Below are 21529 nucleotides of genomic sequence, written 5' to 3' on the forward strand. Positions count from 1 at the left end.
TGATTTTATGATTGGAAAATATTGATGTTTTGTGTTACAAAGTTGAAAAATTCCAATATGAGGTAAGAAGAAAAAAAAAAGCAAAGAAAAAAAAAGTGGTTTCATATGTTCAAATGTTCTATTTGAAGGTTGTTCAAGAAAAAAAAATTCAAAAAAAAAAAAAAGAGTTCAAGTTTGAAAAAAAAAAAGAAAAAAAAAGAATAAGTGGTTCAAAGTTTGTTTTAAATTCACTCTATTCCATATTATCATATTTTGTGAGTGAATATGTAAGTGTTGGGATTGTGTTGTATATATGATTGTTTGGTGAACTTTTGTAGAGTTGAGTTGTGATTGGAGATGTTTTGGTCATCACTTGTTGTGACCTTGGGTTCTATTAGGATATGGCTCCCTTAAGCATGGCTTTACTCTCACATTATCCCAAATTTATCCTACCCTTTACCCTAGCCTTACATTACAAGCTTTAAAGACCTTCCGACCTTTGTGCATAGAGTTGTATGAATGTGAAAGTGTTGTTTATCAATGCAAGTTATGACTTGACATATTTCGAGTCGACTAGTAGGTTGAGCGTTCATTGTTTTAAACATACGATAGTGTGAGATGGGAGGGCATTGTTCACAAATAAAGGGGTTAGTTGGAGAGCGGTCGAGTACATCTTTTACTCGCCACATAAATGAGAGTTGAGTGCGTGAGCACTAGTCTTGAATTCTATATGCTCATATGGTTTGCTTTGCTTGACAATTGTTGGGGATGAAGGATAATTAGATGAATGAGATTGATTGACATTGAAGCATGTTCATTAGATTTATCTTGAATCGTTTGTGCTTGATTTTGTTTATTGGGATGAGGCATGTTTTATGTGTTCATTGATGAGATCTTTGCTTAGGGACAAGCAAAGGTTTGGCTTGGGGGAGTTTGATATGTCCAATTTATATAGTGTTTTACTCCCGTCTCATGGTCATAATTAGTAGTGTTTTTGGCTCTTTAGGGCCACTTTTATTACTAATTTGTGTTTTATAGTGTTTTCGTAGTTTTAGTTGAGTTTTACGGGAAATTGCACTTTTGGAGCATTTTCCCGGGTTTTCATATATCAACTACGGAAGCTAGAAGGACACGACCACTCTTGAAGCCCAGGATCGGTGAGAGCCGGTGATTAAGGGCTCGGTATGAGATACCGGGGCTATTGGATCGATTAAAGACCCGATGAGGAAATCCAGATTGGGCCGAGGAATTGAGCCCAATCGGAATCCAAGCCTCGAAGAAGAAGACCGGGCCCAATCGGGCAAGCATACACCCGATTGGGCAGATGCGCGCAAAAGAACCCTCAAGGAAGAGGCGCGCCCGATCGGGTGAGCGTAAGCTCAATCGAGCGCGGCATACCAGCAGTGGGCAAGGAAAAAGGCGGGCCCGATCGGGCGCGTGTTTTTCTTAGGAGACTGATTAGATTTGTTTTAATTTTTGTTTTGTGGAATGTTTAAGTACGAATTATGTACGTAAATTCTAATTACCTTCTCTTTTAGATTTTCTCTCTCTACTTAGGATATTTTCTCTCTCTTAAATTCTCTCTCAACTTTTGTTCTTAATTACTTTCATTAATCCAGATTTCTTTTTGTAACAATTTCTTCTCTTTTAATTTCAGTTATTTTATTTACTTCCTTGATTATGCCTTGCTTTATTTATTTGATTAGTTTAGTTATGATGATGCTTGAGTAGTTTTATTTCTAGGGTTTATGGGGATCTAATAAATAATATGAAGGGGTAAATTTTGTGATTGTTTGATTATCAATGCTTGGTTAATTTCCTATTGATTGATTTAATGCTATGCAATTAGGTTTGGCCAGATTTAATTATATGAGTTTAGCAATATTAAATCGAAATTCGACAGATGAGAATTGATGTTTAGGCTTAGTTTCAATAGGCGGGTTAATTTATAAATGGTTAAGTCGAGATTCGACAGATGAGATTTAATACCGGTAAATTAACTCTGTGATTATAATACGTAGCGAAAGCCCTTTATAATCTGATTAATCAATGCTTGATGATTGCTTATTATGATTTGCCCTGGATTATTGTTTATTAGTGAACCTATGCCCTAGGTCTTTTAATATTTAATTTCTCCCTACTTTATTTCCCTCGATCTTATTCTTCGTAGTATAGAATTTATTTACAACAATATTGGTTACTTTGATAATTTAGATTATAATAATTAATTAGGAGTAGAAAGACTTGTTTCCCTGTGGAGTTCGACCCTACTTCCCTATCTACTTTAGTTAGAGGACTTAGATAATTACTTTTGATTAGGGGATACGACTTTACCCTGTCACTCAGCGGTCCCTAAGGATCTTTCTGCGGTTTTATTGGAGGACCTCGGTGGTGCTACAAGGCCGAGGATGGTGCCTGCTCGTGATTAGAGTCTACATTGGAGAGGTTGCTCTCTAGTGTAGTGCTTTAGTTTTTGTTCTTTGGTTTCCTTTATTTTCTTTTTTCTCTTTGTTTTTATTCTGTTTCTGTCGTTTTTGTGTGTTTTGTTTCTGGGCTTGGCCCACTTTCTCACCAAAAAAATATTACTGTTTAGGAAATTTTGTCTAGAACTACCCTAAATATAAGGTCATTTGTGAATAACTAACATTTTTTTTCCAATTTTTTAAGAACTACCTGAAGTTACAAAACGTTTGGGTAACTATCCATTAACGTTTTCCGTCCAATTAAGACGTTATTGGACCCACTTTTTCACTTTTCCCACTTAATGAATTCCCATAATTACCTTCTCTCTCCTCTTTAATTAACTTTCCCTTAATTCTCACTCAAAAAGAACATACTCAATCAATTGAACACAAATTCCCAATTATTCATGTAATGTTTCACACTTTCCTTCTGATACATTGTTTGTAGAATTTTTTTACAAGTTTTAATTGAACGCAATTAACATAATTAGGGTGTAAATAGTGATTCGGATTAGGGTTTATGGATTCAAAAAATTGGGGTTTTTTATTTTTAGGGTTTAGGAGTTCAATTGAGTTCTAGATTTCGGTTATTTTGACTTTGAGATTGAATTCAATTGCATTTAATACTAATTAGCCATTGTAATTGGTAGGATGTCTAATTGGCCATTGTAATTGGTAGGATGTCTAAATTTGGGGGTTTTGATTTCTAGGGTTTAAGGGAAGTTAATTAGGGAGGAGAGAGAAGATAATTAGAAGTGGGAAAAGTAAAAAAGTAGGTCCCATTAATGTTTTTTTGGACAGAAAACGTTAATGGGTAGTGCTGTAGGAGTTTATAGGTACTACGCAGCGGAAAAAACATGAATCATATTCAATCAAGTACCAATCCCAAGAATCACATGCATAACACACAAGACACATAATCATACCTTTGAGGCGTGAATTCCACGAAGCTATTCGACAGGCAAATCAGGGAGAGAATAGAGCCCCAAGCGTTGCTCCTCTACTTAGTCCACGAGATTCGAACGAGCCGTCCACCAATACTAGATTGGTCGAGTGATTGAGGAAAACCGCGATCACCACCTTTATGGACAACCGACCACCGCACGAACCACCACCACCACGAGACACCACCGGCGCCAATAAGGAGGAGGAAAGAGCCGTGTGAGAGAGAGGACTATGAGAGGGGTTGGGTTTCGTGTTTGCTAATTAAGGTTTGATCACACTGATCAGTTAATTGCTTCCACACCTGCAAACCTAGGCACCTAGTCTATTTATAATCTCATTATAATTAGACTAGGGCACGAAGCCCAAAACTCTCATATAATCCCCATATGGCCGGCCACCTAGAGTGATGAGGCCCATGATGGGCCTCGTCCTCTAATGCTCGATCTAACCCCTTTGTGTGACCTTATAGGATCTGTCCAATTGGGCTTTGGGCTATTTTACTAGTCCAAAGATCGTTAGTACCTCTAGCTATGGCAAAACGACGACCCAAAAGTACGAACTTAATTATCTCCATAATTTGATCCAGTTATATATCTAGTAATTGCACACGACGAAGACATAACTCCTTCAATCTCCCACTTGTCTGAGACAAGGGTGCAATATTCAAATTCCTTAAGTCAATATATGTGTCGATTTGATAATATGATTGCATCACATGTCGAGATCATATTAATCTACAAATCGTTTCTTGAAATCTGAGTTAGAATTACAAAACCAAATGATTACTGTGTAATGCATTTGAACGCGGCCACGTATTTTCTGAATTCTCCCTCTTCAAGCGGCCATGACACATTTCCTAATTTAATAGGTAGACTCTATCCAATCTTGTGGTAACATAACTCCCACACAACTTCTGAAATAACCGGGAAACACCCTTTATAATCTCCAGTTACGGCTAGACGTTTGAGTGTACCACAGTCACAACATCCATTGAATGAAATCAATGTTCCACTCATGTCAAAGGAATCCACTAATATATACGGAAGCTCTATACTTGAACTTCAAAGTAGGTCAATAGTTCGATCATGCATCATTCATGCATATCCAAGTGATTGACCGAGCATCACTATGCCCCTATAGCCCATGAAACTGCGCTATCCAATCAATCTTACATGCTAGTTCATTTATTGAAATCATTTATGTCCACTTTAATGATCTCAAACTAGAAACTTAAATAATATATGAATTTTGTTCACCTCTGGGGTTTCAATTCACCAGGTCATCAACCTGATGAGCCCATCAATTCATAATTATTTTGGACATTTTATTTAATTTTCAAAACCATAATTAAATAAGAGAAATAATAATTTCTATTTTAAACATAATTCTGCAAATTGATGCATTTCTCATGTAATATGTTTTCTCAAAACATATACAACTTAAATTACATAACTTGCTTCAATCCTAAGACTTTAATATGACTCTCATATTTTAGTCCATGGAAGGGGTTTAGTGATTTCTCACTCATAATAAAACTTTGCAGAACATGACCTTCCGTCGATCAATGATCTCATAATTGAGGTTATATCTCATATCCTTTTGTTTAGATTTGTGATGTGACTCTGGCTCCTTTGTTCTAGGGAAAAGGTGACCCTTTAGTCATATGAAATTTTAATCCGAACTTCCTTTGTAACTATCTGACTATAGTTTAATACACAAATTCTGACATTGAGTATGCGACAGTGCTCTGCTTTGAACTCTTCAAGCTCACTGTCCTTTTCCATCCAGACACAAATATGCATTCAGATCACCATCTAGAATCATCTTGCCTGTTTGGAAAACTTGCATTTGTGTAACCTCTTGACAACTTGCTTCAATTACCATTTAACACAATAGCTAGAAATATTCCTTTTAGTGCTTCTCAAGTACTCAAGGATCTGTTCTTGGTAATTCTCCGTATGCTTATTCTGAATTTGCTTGAGTTTTGCTACACATGCACAAGTCATATGCAACATCTTGCTTTGTACATTTCATGGCACATGTAATGGATCCTTTTGCAGAAGCATAAGGTACATTATCCATACAACTCAACTCTTTTAGCTTTTGAGAGAACTGAGTTTTACTGAGTGTAATACCATGAAACATGGGAAGACATCCTCTCTTAGAGTCTTGCTTCATGAACTTATCAAGATCCTTATCAACATAAGTCTCTTGATTCATTCCAATCATTCTTCAAGATTCACTTTATGGATCTTAATTCCCAATATGTACTTAACATCTCCTAAGTCTATCATATTGAAACAATCTCTCTAATCACTGCTTGACTTATTCAAGCATTGATATATCATTTCATATGAACTGTATGTCAACTACATACTAGACTAAAAGACCAATTGCTCCCACTAAACTTCTTGTCTCTACAAGATTCCTTTGTTCTACTAAGGAAATCAAACTGTTTGATTGCCTAATCAAAAACGAATGTTCCAACTCCCTGATGCTTACTTCAATCCATAAATGAATTTCAGAAGTTTGCAAAACTTTCTAGGAATTTCTGGATTTTAAAACTCTTAGGATGTATCATATACATTCTCACCATCAAGAACATTTCATGAAAGTGATTTTTGATCTCCATTACTAGAATAATCCGAATAGGCTTACCCAACTAATAGGTTTGACCCTATTTGTAAGACTATTATGGACTAACACATTTTCACAAACATGGAGTCCATACTGGATTTCATGGCTTTAAGCCATTTCCTGAGTTGGCACTTATCCAAAGCTTGCTTGTAGGCATGGATTCTAAACATTCTAATAAGAAAATTTTAGAATCCACCTTTTATTAGAATTTCAACAAACTGTTTGTTTTTATCCCAAGTAAACTACGATAGGTATGAGCGACAATAGAATTATTCTCTTCAACTCTTTGAAGCCTTTCATTCTAGTGGGACGATAGAAGCCTCGCTAGTGGAATTAGCTTGCTTCGACACATGGTTTATCAAATTAGCTGATTTCATATGCCTTCGTCTCTGATGTAGTGTTATCCACATCCATTTGTTGCTCGTCTCAAATCTCATCGAGATCTAATTTTACTCCCACTTGGCTTTGTAGGAAGACATTCTTTCTATAAAGACATTATCGCGAGCAACAAACACTTTGTTTCTGCGCGATTGTAGGAATAATACCTCTTAGTTTCCATGAGAAAACCCATGAAGAACTACATTTCTGATTTAGAGTGAATTATCTTATCTTTGTAAACATTTTACATTGATTTCATAACCTTTAATCCTGTTTAGAAAAGATAACTTTTGGAACATTTCCAAATCATAACTCTTATGACATCTCTTCTTCTGCTTTGGTTAAGTTTCCTGTTTAGTATATTCGCAATTGTTGTTGTAATGTATATCCTCAAAGTGATATTTGTAAATCATTAAATCTTGGATCGAACAATGGCAAGCAAAGTTTGATTCCTTCTTCATAAACATACACTTTAATTGTAATGTTTCTGGATTGTGAATTAATTCAACAATTCCCTTTAGATGATCATTCCTTTTGAGTTAAACATTTATCACAACAATCATATTGTGGTGTTAAATTGTATATCTCAAACTGATTTTACATTTCATTTTTGGAATTTTGAACTTTTCAATGTTTCCAAGTTTTACTTCATTAAGTAATTATCGACATATTTACTTAAATCGTCAGTAAAAGCGATGAAATAGTTAAATCTCTTTGCTAATTTTGAACTTATTGGTTCACATAAATCATATGTATGAGTACCAAAAGGTCATTTTAGCTTCTTTTACCCTTTTTTTACTAAAAGGCAACTTGGTCATCTTAACTTATCAAGCATGACTTCTAATTCTTAAGTGATTCATAATCATATAAGAATAAGAGTCCATCCAAAGCTTTGGATGTGCAAATGGTTAATGTGACCTAACCTTACTTGTTATAAGTAAGTGTATTTTGAATCATCTATATTTAACTTTTGTGATCTACTTATATCAATGTCATAAAACAAAATTAACTCATATCTAGCAAAATGAAAACAATTTATTACCTTGGTCATGGATCAACACTTGTCCAAGCCAAGTAAACCAAATTCAGTATTCAAAACAAGAAAACCGAAACATTGTCTCATCAAAACTGGAAATTGTTCTAAAATCATGATAAACTAATCAAAATTTAAAACTATCAAGCTATTTCTGGTCACTCAAATACTTCTAGTGCACCTTCAAGCTCCATTTCCTTTCTAGCTTAACTTATTTGCAGTTCCTGCGCAACATCACTATGTTAAGCACTGTAACTTGGTATCACATACCTAAGTGAAAGTTAAAATGTTTATAACATTATACCTGAGGTTGATGCTCCATTCTTCTTGAGGAAGTCATGGTATTTCTGGCAATTTCGCTTCCAATGCCCCTTCTTCTTGCAGTAAAAGCATTCACTTTCACTTGCAGCCTTGGGCTTTGGAGTCGTCTTAGGCTTTTCAGGAGCCTTGGCAACTTGCTTGCCCTTGCTCTTAGCACTAGCCTGTTGCCCCTTCTTCTTGAACCCCTTTCCCTTTTGAATCATAAGAACTTCCTTCTTAGGTTCCTTAGGGATTTGTTTCTCAGCACTAACCAGCATTGCATGCAATTGATTCATAGTCTTTGCAGTGGCAGTCATGTTAAAATTCATGATAAACTGGTTGAAACTTTCTGGTAGTGAATGGAGAATGATGTCTGTTGCCAAATCATCACTATATGGGTGCCCCAGTTTCTCCATACTTTGAATTAGGCCGATCATTTTGAAAACATGATCATGAACTGTGGCACCCTTCTCCATCCTACAATCCAGAATCTCACGATGGAGCTCATACCTTTCAACTCTAGCTTGTTTCTTAAACAAAGCTTTGAGTTCTTGCATGATTGAGTAGGCATCCTGGTCCTCAAAACGCTTTTGAAGACTAGGCTCCATGGTAGCAATCATTAAGCAAGTGATAGGTATAGCTCTGTCATGAGCTTCCTTGTGCTTCTTGATCTCTGCCGCAGTTGGATTTTCTAGCAGAGGTCCTGGCAATGGGGTGTCAATGATATCCTCTTTACCCTCATATTTCAGAACAAGTCTTAGCATTCTTTCCCGAGTGGAAAAGTTATCCCCTGTCAACCTATCCTTCTCAAGGAATGGTCGAAGGTTATAAACGTTGTTGTCATTGTGATTACGGCTACCCATCTATGTCAAAATAAGGCAAAGTTTAATAATTCTGTTTAATTTAATATTAAAGTACCCAAGAATCACATGCATAACACACAAGACACATAATCATACCTTTGAGGCGTGAATTCCACGAAGCTATTCGACAGGCAAATCAGGGAGAGAATAGAGCCCCAAGCGTTGCTCCTCTACTTAGTCCACGAGATTCGAACGAGCCGTCCACCAATACTAGATTGGTCGAGTGATTGAGGAAAACCGCGATCACCACCTTTATGGACAACCGACCACCGCACGAACCACCACCACCACGAGACACCACCGGCGCCAATAAGGAGGAGGAAAGAGCCGTGTGAGAGAGAGGACTATGAGAGGGGTTGGGTTTCGTGTTTGCTAATTAAGGTTTGATCACACTGATCAGTTAATTGCTTCCACACCTGCAAACCTAGGCACCTAGTCTATTTATAATCTCATTATAATTAGACTAGGGCACGAAGCCCAAAACTCTCATATAATCCCCGTATGGCAGGCCACCTAGAGTGATGAGGCCCATGATGGGCCTCGTCCTCTAATGCTCGATCTAGCCCCTTTGTGTGACCTTATAGGATCCGTCCAATTGGGATTTGGGCTATTTTACTAGTCCAAAGATCGTTAGTACCTCTAGCTATGGCAAAACGACGACCCAAAAGTACGAACTTAATTATCTCCATAATTTGATCCAGTTATATATCTAGTAATTGCACACGACGAAGACATAACTCCTTCAAGTGCTACCCAAACTTTTCTTATTATCTGGGTAGTTCTTAACAAATAAATAAAATAATAATAAAAAAAAAAATAAAAATAAAAAAAAAAAAACGGGTAGTTTTCACAAATGACCCTATCTTTAGGGTAGTTATAGAAAAAATTTCCTAATGTATTATAATGTACATTGTATACATTATAATGAACATATATGTTTGCTTACAGGTTTAATGTACACTGTATTATTTAGATCATGCAAATTTATATATGAAAAAGAACATTTTATTGTATTTTAATGTACATTGTATTATTTGGATCTGCAACTTTTTCTGAATTTTTCTATTTGCTTGGGTTCTTCTTTCAAAATGTATTAATTGGTCGATTGAAGAAGATCATTTATTTCTCATTGCAACAACAAAACTACATAAATAGCAAATTAATTCCCTATAAAACCAAAAAATACAATTTTCAATCAACTTTATAAAAACAAACACTCAAACTCAAAATAAACAAGTATGAATGTCGAATATGGTCTTACTTTTCGTTTTTATCTGTCAACTTGAACAATTTTGGACTCAAAGTTTCAAATTTCTTGAAATTTTGCTTGAGGTTTGAGGAATTTAAAATGGGTTTGATTGTCTGGAGAGAGAAAGTGAACTTTTGGTAAAAAAAAAATTGAAATGATTTGTAATTAATTATGGTAAAAAATAATTATAATACTATTTATCTATTTCCTTATATACAAAATTTCTTTCAAAAAAAATATATATACAAAATTATTGCACAAAAATCTCGTCTACATTATAAATAAATGAACACTATGTTCTTTTATATTTATGTCCATGTACATCATAAATGAACACTATTTTTTTTATATACCAATATACATTAGTATATACCTGCATGTACATTCCGCCATTTTGTAGATTTGGAGCGGATTTACCATGCGGATCGTTCATCCGCCTGCACGAACCACGCTTTGGAACTACTAGTATAAGATATTAATTGAAGTTTATAATTTTTTTTTTTTTTTTGTTGACAGGATAATTATTCTATATATATGGAGTAGAATTTTATCAAAAAAATAAGAGTATAAAATAACTTCGATCTTTATTTTATACGTACAAAAGGATGGTATTTTATCAAAAGTTAAACTATAAAATAATTTTTCTTTCTTAAAAAATCTATTATAGGTAAAAAAAAGGTTGGTATTTTATCAAAAGGTTTGCTTACTAGTAAGATGTATTATTTTAACATCGGTTTTTCTAACGTGTGTCCATGGGCACACATTAAGATATCAGATTATGTATTTGATGATGAAGAATATTTACAATTTTAAAAAAGATAGGTTTGAATAATTTTTGGAAAATAATAAAATCTTCATTATTTCCTCTATAATAAGATTTATCATATTTTCCCCAATTATTTAATCAATTATTTTTGTCAATATCCTGATACAAACTTATTAGAAAAAAATACGAGTAAAAAATTATCCTCACCCAATACTAATGCGAACTACATTTGCAAGATAATCATTATGCACAAACTTTCATATGTGGTTGGCCACACCGTGTGACCAACCACAATTTTTTTTTTTTTATTATTTTAAATAATAAAATTTCTATCTCTCCTCTTTCCTCATCTTCTCTTTCAAACTTTCTATCTCTAACCGTCATCTCCGGAGCACTGGTTTTCGCCGTCGTCGTCTTCTTGTTCGTCGTTATCGAAGGTTCTCGAGGCTCCAAACCAACCCAGATCTAAATCACCATCTTCGTGTTTGCCATTGTTGAAGGTCCTCAAAGCTCCAAACCAACCCATCGATAATAGCATTGGTTTGGCCAATTATTTACGGTAACATTGTGAAATAATTTAGTCCATTTCTATATTTGTATTTTTTGGTGGTAGGCACATTAAATTTCGTTCAAAAGCATTGATTTATAGTTACCCGGATTTGATCGTCGTCGTTGATTTCAAACTCAGAAACTTGTTTTGATCCTTTCCTTTTTAATTTTTTAATTTTGGTTGGAATGGGTGGTGGTTGATTGTTGTGGTGGTTGGAATTGGTGGTTTCGTGGCAGCTTTAGCGGTGGAAAAGATGGTTAGGTCAGGGGTTACTAGATTCAACCAGGGGTTACTAGATCCGGTTAGGGGTTACTAGGTCAGGGGTTACTAAGTCAGACATGGGTTACTTTAGGGGTTACTTTGGGGGTTACTAAATAGGGGTTACTTCAAGGATTACTTTAAGGGTTACTTCGGGGGTTACTAGACAGTAGTTACGTCAAGGGTTACTAGAGGGGTTACTTCAAGGGTTACTAGAGAGGTTACTAGTAGAGGCTACTTCGAGGGTTACTAGAGGGGTTACTTCGGGGGGTTACTAATGTGACACCTTGTCACACCGTGCGGCTGGCCACACCAGAAACGCACTGATCGTATTTCATGTACTTAAAACTAGGAGCATAAACATAAAACATATTTCTATTAGTTCTGCCAAACACCATCTGAATGATACTAGTAATAATGTTTCTACTTTTTTATTAGGAGCAAAAAATGAAAATTATTTTTTTAATGGAAAAAGAAATTACTTTATATATTTCATTGGAAGTTTATAACACTATTTCTATTATTAGAGTACAAATCATAAATTATATGCCTATCTAATATGAACAGCAGAACAGCATTTGTGCAATAAAAATTGATACAAAAATTGTCAATATCATCCTTTACAATCGAATCTTGAAGGTCATAAACAGATCTTTAATTCTTAGACCCGTAAAATATACTGAGTACTTCCATTTTCTATCCACCACCCACAAATCAACTGTATTGTTGCCATTAACAGGAAAACTGTGAAGCTTTATTAGTTACAAAATTTTGACTTATACATCATCGCAACTACAACATTACGAGTCCCCCACAATACCTATACTAAGTATAATTGATAAATACAGATACGCCACAAAATTACAGGTCAGTGGGAAGGAAATATTCTACAGGAGTTAATATACCTTGCAGCTCAGCCTGCCGTAAATGAAGCATTAGTAACCATGATTACTATGGTTCAAAAATTAGTAGGCAGCAGCCTCCCAAGTTCGAGCCTCCAAAGTTGTTCGTCAAGGATGATAAGTTATTGGTACAGCAACTAAAAATTTGCTTCATCCCTAAATACAGCAGTCATCTGCTGTAGCTTCAAGCATTTTACGGAACCAAGATCACCCTACCAGTATAAATAGAGAGTGACCAGGGGCTTGTAATTTAATTTCCGTCTATATATATATATATATATATATATATATATATATATATATATATATATATATATACTTACAAAAGGAAGCTACAACAAGTTATGAGGAAAAATACATATGTTATAGATGTTAGCTAATCATTCCCGTCTGATCAATTAATGTACCAATTTGTTCACCACAAAGGGCCCTTGATATGTTACCAGGTTCAAGAAAGTTGAAAATCACAACTGCACAGAACAACACAATTTGTTTATGGTCACGGACTAGCCAATTCACATTATATTAGGATAACAAAATAGACAGATCGAGTGGAAGATGTAAGCACAAAAATGTGGCAAAAGCTCCGCATGTGTAGCAGAAAAGAATGTTTTCTTATATGATTCTTATATGTGCTATACTTTCACGAGATGAATATGAAACAACTAATTTTCTTTGAATCATGAGGTTAACCTTAGTCACATCAAGCTTCCCTGACAATTCAATGAAATATCGAGAGCTACTACTGTTCCACAAAAGAACAAACACACATTACTTATAATTGCTGAGATCGAAATATACTGTGACAACATTAAAACCATTTGTTTGGAATTAAACCTCCCTTGGTTGTTTTTCTCTATCCTTTCCAAACTTCCCCATCCTTTCTCGCTTCAGTCATCACCCCCACAACATCAGTCAGATGATCATCATCCACCAGCAGTTGTGAATCAAAGAAAACAACCCCAGAGCTCCAAACTTGTCAAATTCTCAATACCAACACCCAAAGTATCCAACCATCTTTTCGATATTATGTCTGCACAACACCAATCCATTCATATTATCATCTCTATTTTAACCTTGTATTATCTACAACCTAACAAAAAGCAACAATTGCATTGCCAAAAAAAATTCACAGCCCATTATCCAGTTTCAAAACCTTCCTTTTCCCACCATAATCTCCATAGCTCCGACCAAATACCTGTCACTCCTTGGCTCTCGAAGTCAATGCAAATAAAATTCTAGTTTTGACATCAAAAATTAATCTTCGATTGTTTTTCAATCCAAACCTAGGTTCAAAACAAGAGAGATATATGAAGAAAAAAAGAGGAAGAGGATGGGTATGGCGGCTATTACATTGTCAAAAAGACCTTTAATTTTAATGCCATCAATAAACTGTTAGATTAAGGCAAATTGAGAGTGATTTTGGCAATTAAGGCCTATAAAATTGATTAATATATATATATATGATAACCCTTTCTATGCCATAATTTGGCACACAGGCACACCAATTTGTCAGATTGACCTTTGATCAGGCTGGTCCACCCCTGCTGAACCCAAGCCAACCGAGTTGGGCCTTTTAGCCAGCTTACTTGGTCCCAGCATCCCAATAGATCATCCATGTGCCAATCAGGCAAGTCAACCCATCAACTTTCGTTAAAAGTGGCATGTGGCCTACTTAAGAAAGATGTACCAAAAAGACACTGAATAACTACTGGCATAGGCATTGCCCACCAAATATTGGCCTTTTTTGCCAGAAAAATGCAGTAATCACAAGATGATGACTATCTAAACTGATTGGAAAAAAAGATAGCACAGATATAACCCAATGAGAAGTTAACCAGTAGTAAAAGAAAGTGCTAATAAATAAAGAAGTTAAAGATAAGAAGCAGAATTACGAAATCATATAAAATGTAAGCACTAAAAGCTAACAAATTTAAGTAATACTAACACCTAGACGCTGAATGAAGTTTGTCACCTTAATATTTTATTTATATGAGAAAATGTATAGAACTTATGGCTACCCATTTATTGCAACTGGGCAAAGTTTGTCACCTTAATGATTGTTATAGCATATTTTCTCTGTTCCTTAGATATTGCAACGTCTACAATCCTGATACTATCTAAACACTCCTCTTTAACCACATATTGTAATTAACTGGTTTTTGTCCCAAGCAATGCCCCGGGTCATCGTTTGTATATTAAAAAAATTTATAACAAAATAAAGTGAAATATATTGGTGGTTTTATAAAAATAATATCATTTGTTAAATATTTAAAATATAATTGAACATCAAAATTCATTATCTAATATGCAGCAACCTAAATGTTATACGAAGTATTGTACTATATCAGGGATTTTTTTATTATTCAGCTATCATAATAAATTCCTTCAAGTAAACATATTTTGTGGTTAAAAAGAAAAAACTTTTAGAATTGCTTTGCATTTTTGGGTTATATATTTTAATTATCTATAACCTACTACGTATATGAATTATGGTTGAATTGAGTAAATTAAAGAAATGAAATTAAGTTTGCAATCATATTGTTGTTAAAATATACACATATAAGTTCACAATTTAAATTTTACAATTAAAATTTTAGAATTTATGAACATGAATAACTCTTTTAAATACAAATTTATCATCATAAGATGTCCTTGGTGCGGTGGTTAGTTAAAATTTAATTTTAATGAATATGAGGTAATGGTTTAAATATTAATGCTAATAAATTATACTACCTCCGTTTCTTATTAGTTGCAACTTTGGGGTATTATTTGTGAGATATAAAATATTCCAAAGTTGCAACTAATACGAAACGGAGGTAGTAAATTTTTATGAGAAAACATTGATGTATGATTAGTAATAGTAGGTGACATGGCGACACATGGCGAGATTGGCGACACGTGGCGAGATTACAATCCTTGCCATTGAGTTTTAATATATATATATATATATATATATATATATATATATATATATATATAGATATTGATTGATATTGATATTGTTTGATGCGTAAGAGTAAATATAGTCATGTAGGCTCTTGTAAGATTTGAATCTTGCTTTGGGAAGCAACTCCTCTATGTTGCAATATGAAAGGGACAGAGGAAGATTTTAATGAATCAGCTTGTTGAATAGTAAATATTTAAGCTGAGTATACTAACCAGGAATAGCATTCTCTTCACAGAATGTCATTGCCATCATGTCCATAGATGAGGGGCCTCGGGAAGCAGCTTCTCTGAAGGATATGTGCTCAAATGTAACGCCACTTGAATTACAGTCATAAACAACATCAACATTGGTGCCTTTGAGAACTGCCTGGCAATTAACTGTAAGAAAGGGGACAAAATACCACACATAAGACATGAACCAAGCTGTAATAGCTACAGTGAACCATACACAACAACCCCAAAAGGCAATGAGCAAACTTTCAGATACATTATTTTTTAGCAAAATCACAGGAAAGGATCAAGTCATACGGTCAGTTGCTCGTAGAGCTGCTGTTGTATCAGTTGAAAAGAGAGGATTTCCTGAACCACCACCAACTCCACCAAAGATCACCACTCTGCCTTTTTCTAGATGTCTGATTGCCTTTTGTCTATTGTATGGCTCACCCACCTCTGACATTGCAAAAGCAGTTTGTAAACGTGTCTGAACACCCATCTTCTCTAAGGCTGACTGGAGCAACACTGAGTTCATCACAGTTGCCATCATACTGACAAGGGTGAGCAATTGATGTGAGACAAAATAATTCATAACCATATAGCATTTCAAGCAGCTACTCAGATTCAAACTACGAGCCTGACTACGAGATTTAACATTTAAGTATACATAGTTCAACCTGAAAAATTCACAACTTGAGTAACAAGACTGACAACTACCAACACAGCAGAAAACATATTTTTATAAGAAAATGTTAAGGTAAGAGCATAAGTAACAAGGTGACTACTGGACCATTTCCTACAAATGCTAGATAGCCCATGCCATAAAACAGGTGTAGCAAGACATAATATGCCAGAGAAATTATTTAATAACATTTATAATTCACAAGCTCAACAGCAAACTAGAATCTTGCCACGACCAGAAGATTTCACTTGGACAGTATATTCAGAATTACTCCTGAATAAACTGGTGAAGTGAGGTCAATGCAATAAATAACTCCCCCAACTGCAGTGCCTTAACGCGGGGGGGGGGGGGGGGGGGGGGGGGGGTGGTGGAAGTGCAGGATTCCTCTCTTGATATCCTTTCATGATGCAAGCACAATTGCGTCTTTAATTTAATTTATAACCACAATTGATCAAAGCACATCACAACAATATGAGCTTTTCACCTCCTTTCGAGCCAAAAAAATTAAAGATAAACCCTAAATCTAATAGTTAGCTAAATCCAATGTAAAAAATAAAAAATAAAAAAAAATCCTAATAATACCCTTCTCATGATAACTCTTTACTGAAATAGCAGCAAGATACTTCAAACAGCATCAAATTGTCTTTCAGGGAGACTAAGAACATCCAAAAGGGAACTTAGAGGGTTAGGTATCACGGTTGTTTGCGCGTAATATGCAAATGAACTATAACATGCATGACCTATGGAAAGACTAAAGGAGGCAGCCACATCAGTCTATCAGACAAATGACAACTATAATACACCAAATATCAAAAATGTTTTACACAGATCATCTTCACTTTAAGCATTCAACATACACAAACACACCCAGAGACAAACACGGCAGAGAACCAGAGAGTGAGAAAGTAAAATACAACCAGCAGACTAGTACACTCCAATTGTCAGACACCAGGTAAAGAAGAAAATGAAGAAAATATTGCAGCATAAAAAAATAAATTAAATGTTCAGCAGGTCAATAGAATACCCAATATGATATGTGATAGATCTGTCAGCACCGGTCGCAGTTATCCAGGTATCCCCGCAGAAAAAGTTACGCCCACCAATAACAATTGCTACCTATGACACAACAGCCATTTTCAGTCTGTAAGAGCTAAAAATGCTTATGACAAAAGTAGGGAGGGGTGGTTGAAAAAGTGATATTAATCACCAAGATATATACCTGAACTCCAAGGCGACAAGCCACTGTAACCTCTCTAGCAATTAGCATTACTACCTAAAAATTTCAACATTCATTCAGATGCTGAAATGGAATAATGCTACCAAATGTCCAAATACACAGCAAAATATTCAAAGACCAACAAATTATAAATATACTATTCACACCACCCTCCTCTCCAATCTATGAATTTCCCCTTCATCAGCTACTCACTTGCACCATTTAAGAAATGCCGTCACAACTCAGAAATGTACATTGCACAGATAATTGAAAAAAAATGTAACTACAAGATACAACTAGAAAATTAAGTCAAAGGGGAAAAAATACAAAGGAACTAGCTGAGGCAGCGGAGGAAAAAATTGCTGAAATTTGCAGTGGTTGAGACTTGGTCAAAGGAGCCGTTAAAAGGTGATCCCGAAGTTCTAGTTTGTGCCCTACGAGACACTATCCATAACAGGCGGCTAAACTCAACTGCTCAACAATTGATAAAAGAATATATGCTCTGATTTATTCCTTATCGGTTGTTTAGTTTTCAATCTGATTTCAAGAACGTAATAAACGTAATTCATCATCTGGCTCGTTAGGCTATGTCAAGCTTTTATGATGAGATGTCACTAAGTAGAGGTCCTACTTGAATTGGACCTTCCAATTTAAGTTGATTAGTAGTCTCCAAGGATTCAGAATTTCCAGCAGTAGAACCAAAAAGTTTAAACAATCATCTGGGTTTTACTGATGCCAAAAAGCAGCAATTTTTAAAATCATTAGGCCTTTTTTGTTCGTAGGGGAAGTAGGGGCAGTACATTATATGGAAGTGCCCAGATCCACAGTTTTAGTAGATGTTCTATTTAACTAATTCAAGCAAATAATTGCTAATTACAGAACTGGTCAGATCATATCTTTTAATTTGAGCTTGCTATTGTTAAATATCATTGATTACATGTCAGAAAAAATAACTATGAAATTTTCATGTTTGGAAAATGCATATTGATACATATATAACGAAATTTCATTTGAAAACTTTTTTCCCTAAGGATTGGTATAAAAATAAGCCCCACGTTTAGTTATAATAGACCAATTCAAATCAAAGAAATTCAAATTAGATGAACTTAACACAACCTGAACCCCTAGTCACCACACTAAATACTCAACAAAGTAAATTAGACATATGAAAAATATTAATGAGTAATTACAGAAGGTAAACGAACAAATTAGCTAGAAAGACCAGTGTCAATCCAATAGAGAGTTAGAGACTATGAAAGTACCAATTCACTCCACTACAAGCTAACAAGGAAATGATTGTCATTGCTTAAACATGACAGGAAAACTAAATATAGCTGTATAAACAGGCTCTCCATCTTCTCTATATTATACATTAATATTAACATTTGTTGGGTTATTTCAGCATTAAGCAGTTTGTGAGGTTAGCAAGGATAAATATAGATCTTGAAACAAACCTTAGGGTCAATGTTATGAGGACCATTGCCAACTAAAGCAGCACCACTGATCTTAAAAACAACTCTCTGCCATTTTAAGTTAGGTATTGATTTTGACTTCATGTTATTGACCTGACCAAGCGAGCCTGGTGTTCCCACAGAATATCTGCCCACGTCGAAATATATTTAGTTAAAAACCGGATCCAACAATTATTTCCTCATAAAACTCAAAATATGAATGAAACAAAAGACAATTATGCATGTTCTAGATCTCAGGGAAGAAGAAAGAGGTCCAGGGTATATTTCAAAGGCGTACTTGTACATACAAATTGGTGATATCTGAGAGAATAAGCATTTTAATATTTTACATTTTTACAGAAGGGATTATCAACACCCGGTAGGCCAGTACCCTGACCCCTCCACCCCCAAAAGAAAATACTAATGACACCCTCCCTAAACTTCACATAACAAGATCAAGAAATTGAAAGTTCCAATGCTATAGGACAACATTTTGTCAACTCTGAATCTCTGATCCTCGTCCATGAGCTAATTATCATATAATGTCCGTCGGAAAATTTACATGGTGCCAATGCATTGAGACCTCCATTGGTGAGTAGTTTTTTCTAAAATCCTTTGTGTTTCTATGGCCTCTAACCCACCATGATTATCAAATTCACAAAATTTTAACTTGAATACACTGACCCCCTTCTAGTAACTACTGGCATTCCAAGAGATTCAACAGGTTTAACTGGTCAATTCAATCTTTGCTCCCCTAACATATCTCTTCTCAATTCTCAACATCGGGGATGGGCTATGTTGCCCTATGTAAAAGTATAACATCTATTTGTTCTTCCACTATCATTGATTTGCTAATTTCAATGGAAAATATATTAATCAAATACAGTTGTGGTGATGGTAGACCCATAGAATCCTCTAGTATGTAATCTATCTATCCCTCCTTTACCTTCTATCTTTCAAGCAAATTAGCACTATAAACCCCACCACCATGTTAAAAACCTGATTCAAGTTAGAGAATACACAAAACAAAACCTTTCTCTCTTTTTAAATTATTGGTTAATTGAAGATTCTCTTGACAATCACCAAAAAACATTGTATTTCCTTCAACTGTTTCCTCTATTTAAATTCTCTATTCATTTAAGCTGATGTCACATACAAGTAATTTCTTAAAACAAATACAAGTACTACATCCGTTTCATATTACTCCGTATTAGCAATCATTAGAAACTTTTCACTTACAATTTATGTCAAATCATAGCAAATAATATAAAACGAACACAGTATAAATATTACAAGATTCAAACATTGCTAAGAAAAAAATGTATACCTCTTCGGCTGCCTAGTAGCACTCCCACTAGAGCCACTAACCTTATCATCATCCGAAACCGACTTAGAAGAAACCGAATTCCCCACAATGGCCTCCATCTTTTTAAACCACGGCCAATGACTAACCGCGACACCGGCACTACTCATCCTATGCCTCTCCAACTTATACCTCTTCTTCAAATTATCGACTTTATTCTTACACTGCTCAACACTCTTATGCTGATTCTCACACCTCTCACTCACAATCACCGCCACTTCCTCCCAATCTCTCCCCCTCAAATTCCCCCTATTCAGCTGCGTATACTTCTCCGTATACGCATCTAACAAACACTCTATCGCCGTATCACTCCACTCTTCTCGATCTTTCCTGTACTCGCCGGCGCCGGAAATCCCTCCTCCTCCGGCGCCGGCGATCACCGCCGACTTCGATTTCTTATAACTCCCTTCGCTGACGTCATCTCTATCAATGTCCTTCCTCTTCTCCGTTGAATCGGTCATAATATTAATCGTCGGATTCGGATCCGACTCAAGATCCGGAACCGGGTCGAACTCCGACGGTTCATACGTGACCTCGTAAACGACGCCGTTGTCGGAGGTTACATCGGCGCCGGAGATCTTAACGACGTCGTTTGAGACCTCCGATGCGGCGGTGGAGGTGGTGGAGGGTAATTTGGGGTGTAAATAATGGTGATGGGAGTTGAACTGGTGTTGGTTGTGGTGGTCGTCCGCGGCGGCGGTGAGGAGAGAGAAATCGTCGGCCATTTTTAGAGAGAGAAAGGAATTTTTTAGAGCGAGAAAAAAAAGTAAAGGTGGGGATGGGAATGTGACGACGTGAGACGACGTTAGTTTTGGGGTGAGGAAAATTGGAAATCCGTTTTTTTTAAGGGTAAATGTAAGTGTAACGGTGGGAGGGGTGGGAATGTAACCGTTACGGTTTCTTACGGCTACCGTTAATGATGAGGGTAATAAATGGTGAAATGTTGAAAGTCATGAGTGTGGGTGTTGGACCTGTTGGTGATTGGAGGTGGAGAGTGATTGTTGTTACTGAGGTTCGCCTCATTAAATTTCCAACAGCTACTTCAAAAGCTAGCTCTAATTTCAAAAGCTAATCTTTCTAGCTTTTCATAAAAGCTACCTTCACCACTAAAAGCTACCCTAACCACTACTTTGCCAAACACTCACGTCTTTTGTTAAGTAGTGGTTTGACTAAGTCAAACCACTAAAAGCTACCTAAAAGCTACTCAAAAGCTAGCGCCGAACACGCCCTTAGAGTAGTGGTTAACGTTGTTTTTTCATCTACCTCTACCACTAAAAGCTACTTGAACCATTACTTTGTCAAACACTCACATTTTTTGTTGAGTAGTGGTTTG

At 35.6% G+C, this 21529-nt stretch overlaps 1 protein-coding gene across 1 annotated transcript; it reads right to left on the reverse strand.

Moving 5' to 3' along the window:
• Positions 1-12152: 12152 nt before the first annotated feature.
• Positions 12153-21214, reverse strand: LOC145611471 (uridylate kinase PUMPKIN, chloroplastic-like). Its single transcript, XM_081666804.1, has 7 exons — positions 20161-21214; positions 18837-18981; positions 17386-17439; positions 17191-17282; positions 15800-16035; positions 15485-15649; positions 12153-12792 (listed from the first exon to the last, which is right to left on the reverse strand). Exons 1-7 carry the CDS (start codon positions 20919-20921, stop codon positions 12695-12697), a joined length of 1551 nt encoding a protein of 516 aa, XP_081522930.1. The 5' UTR covers positions 20922-21214; the 3' UTR covers positions 12153-12694.
• Positions 21215-21529: the final 315 nt, after the last annotated feature.

Source organism: Chenopodium album, chromosome 3 (assembly GCF_948465745.1).
Source record: "Chenopodium album chromosome 3, dcCheAlbu1.1, whole genome shotgun sequence".
Classification (NCBI taxonomy): Eukaryota; Viridiplantae; Streptophyta; class Magnoliopsida; order Caryophyllales; family Amaranthaceae; genus Chenopodium; species Chenopodium album.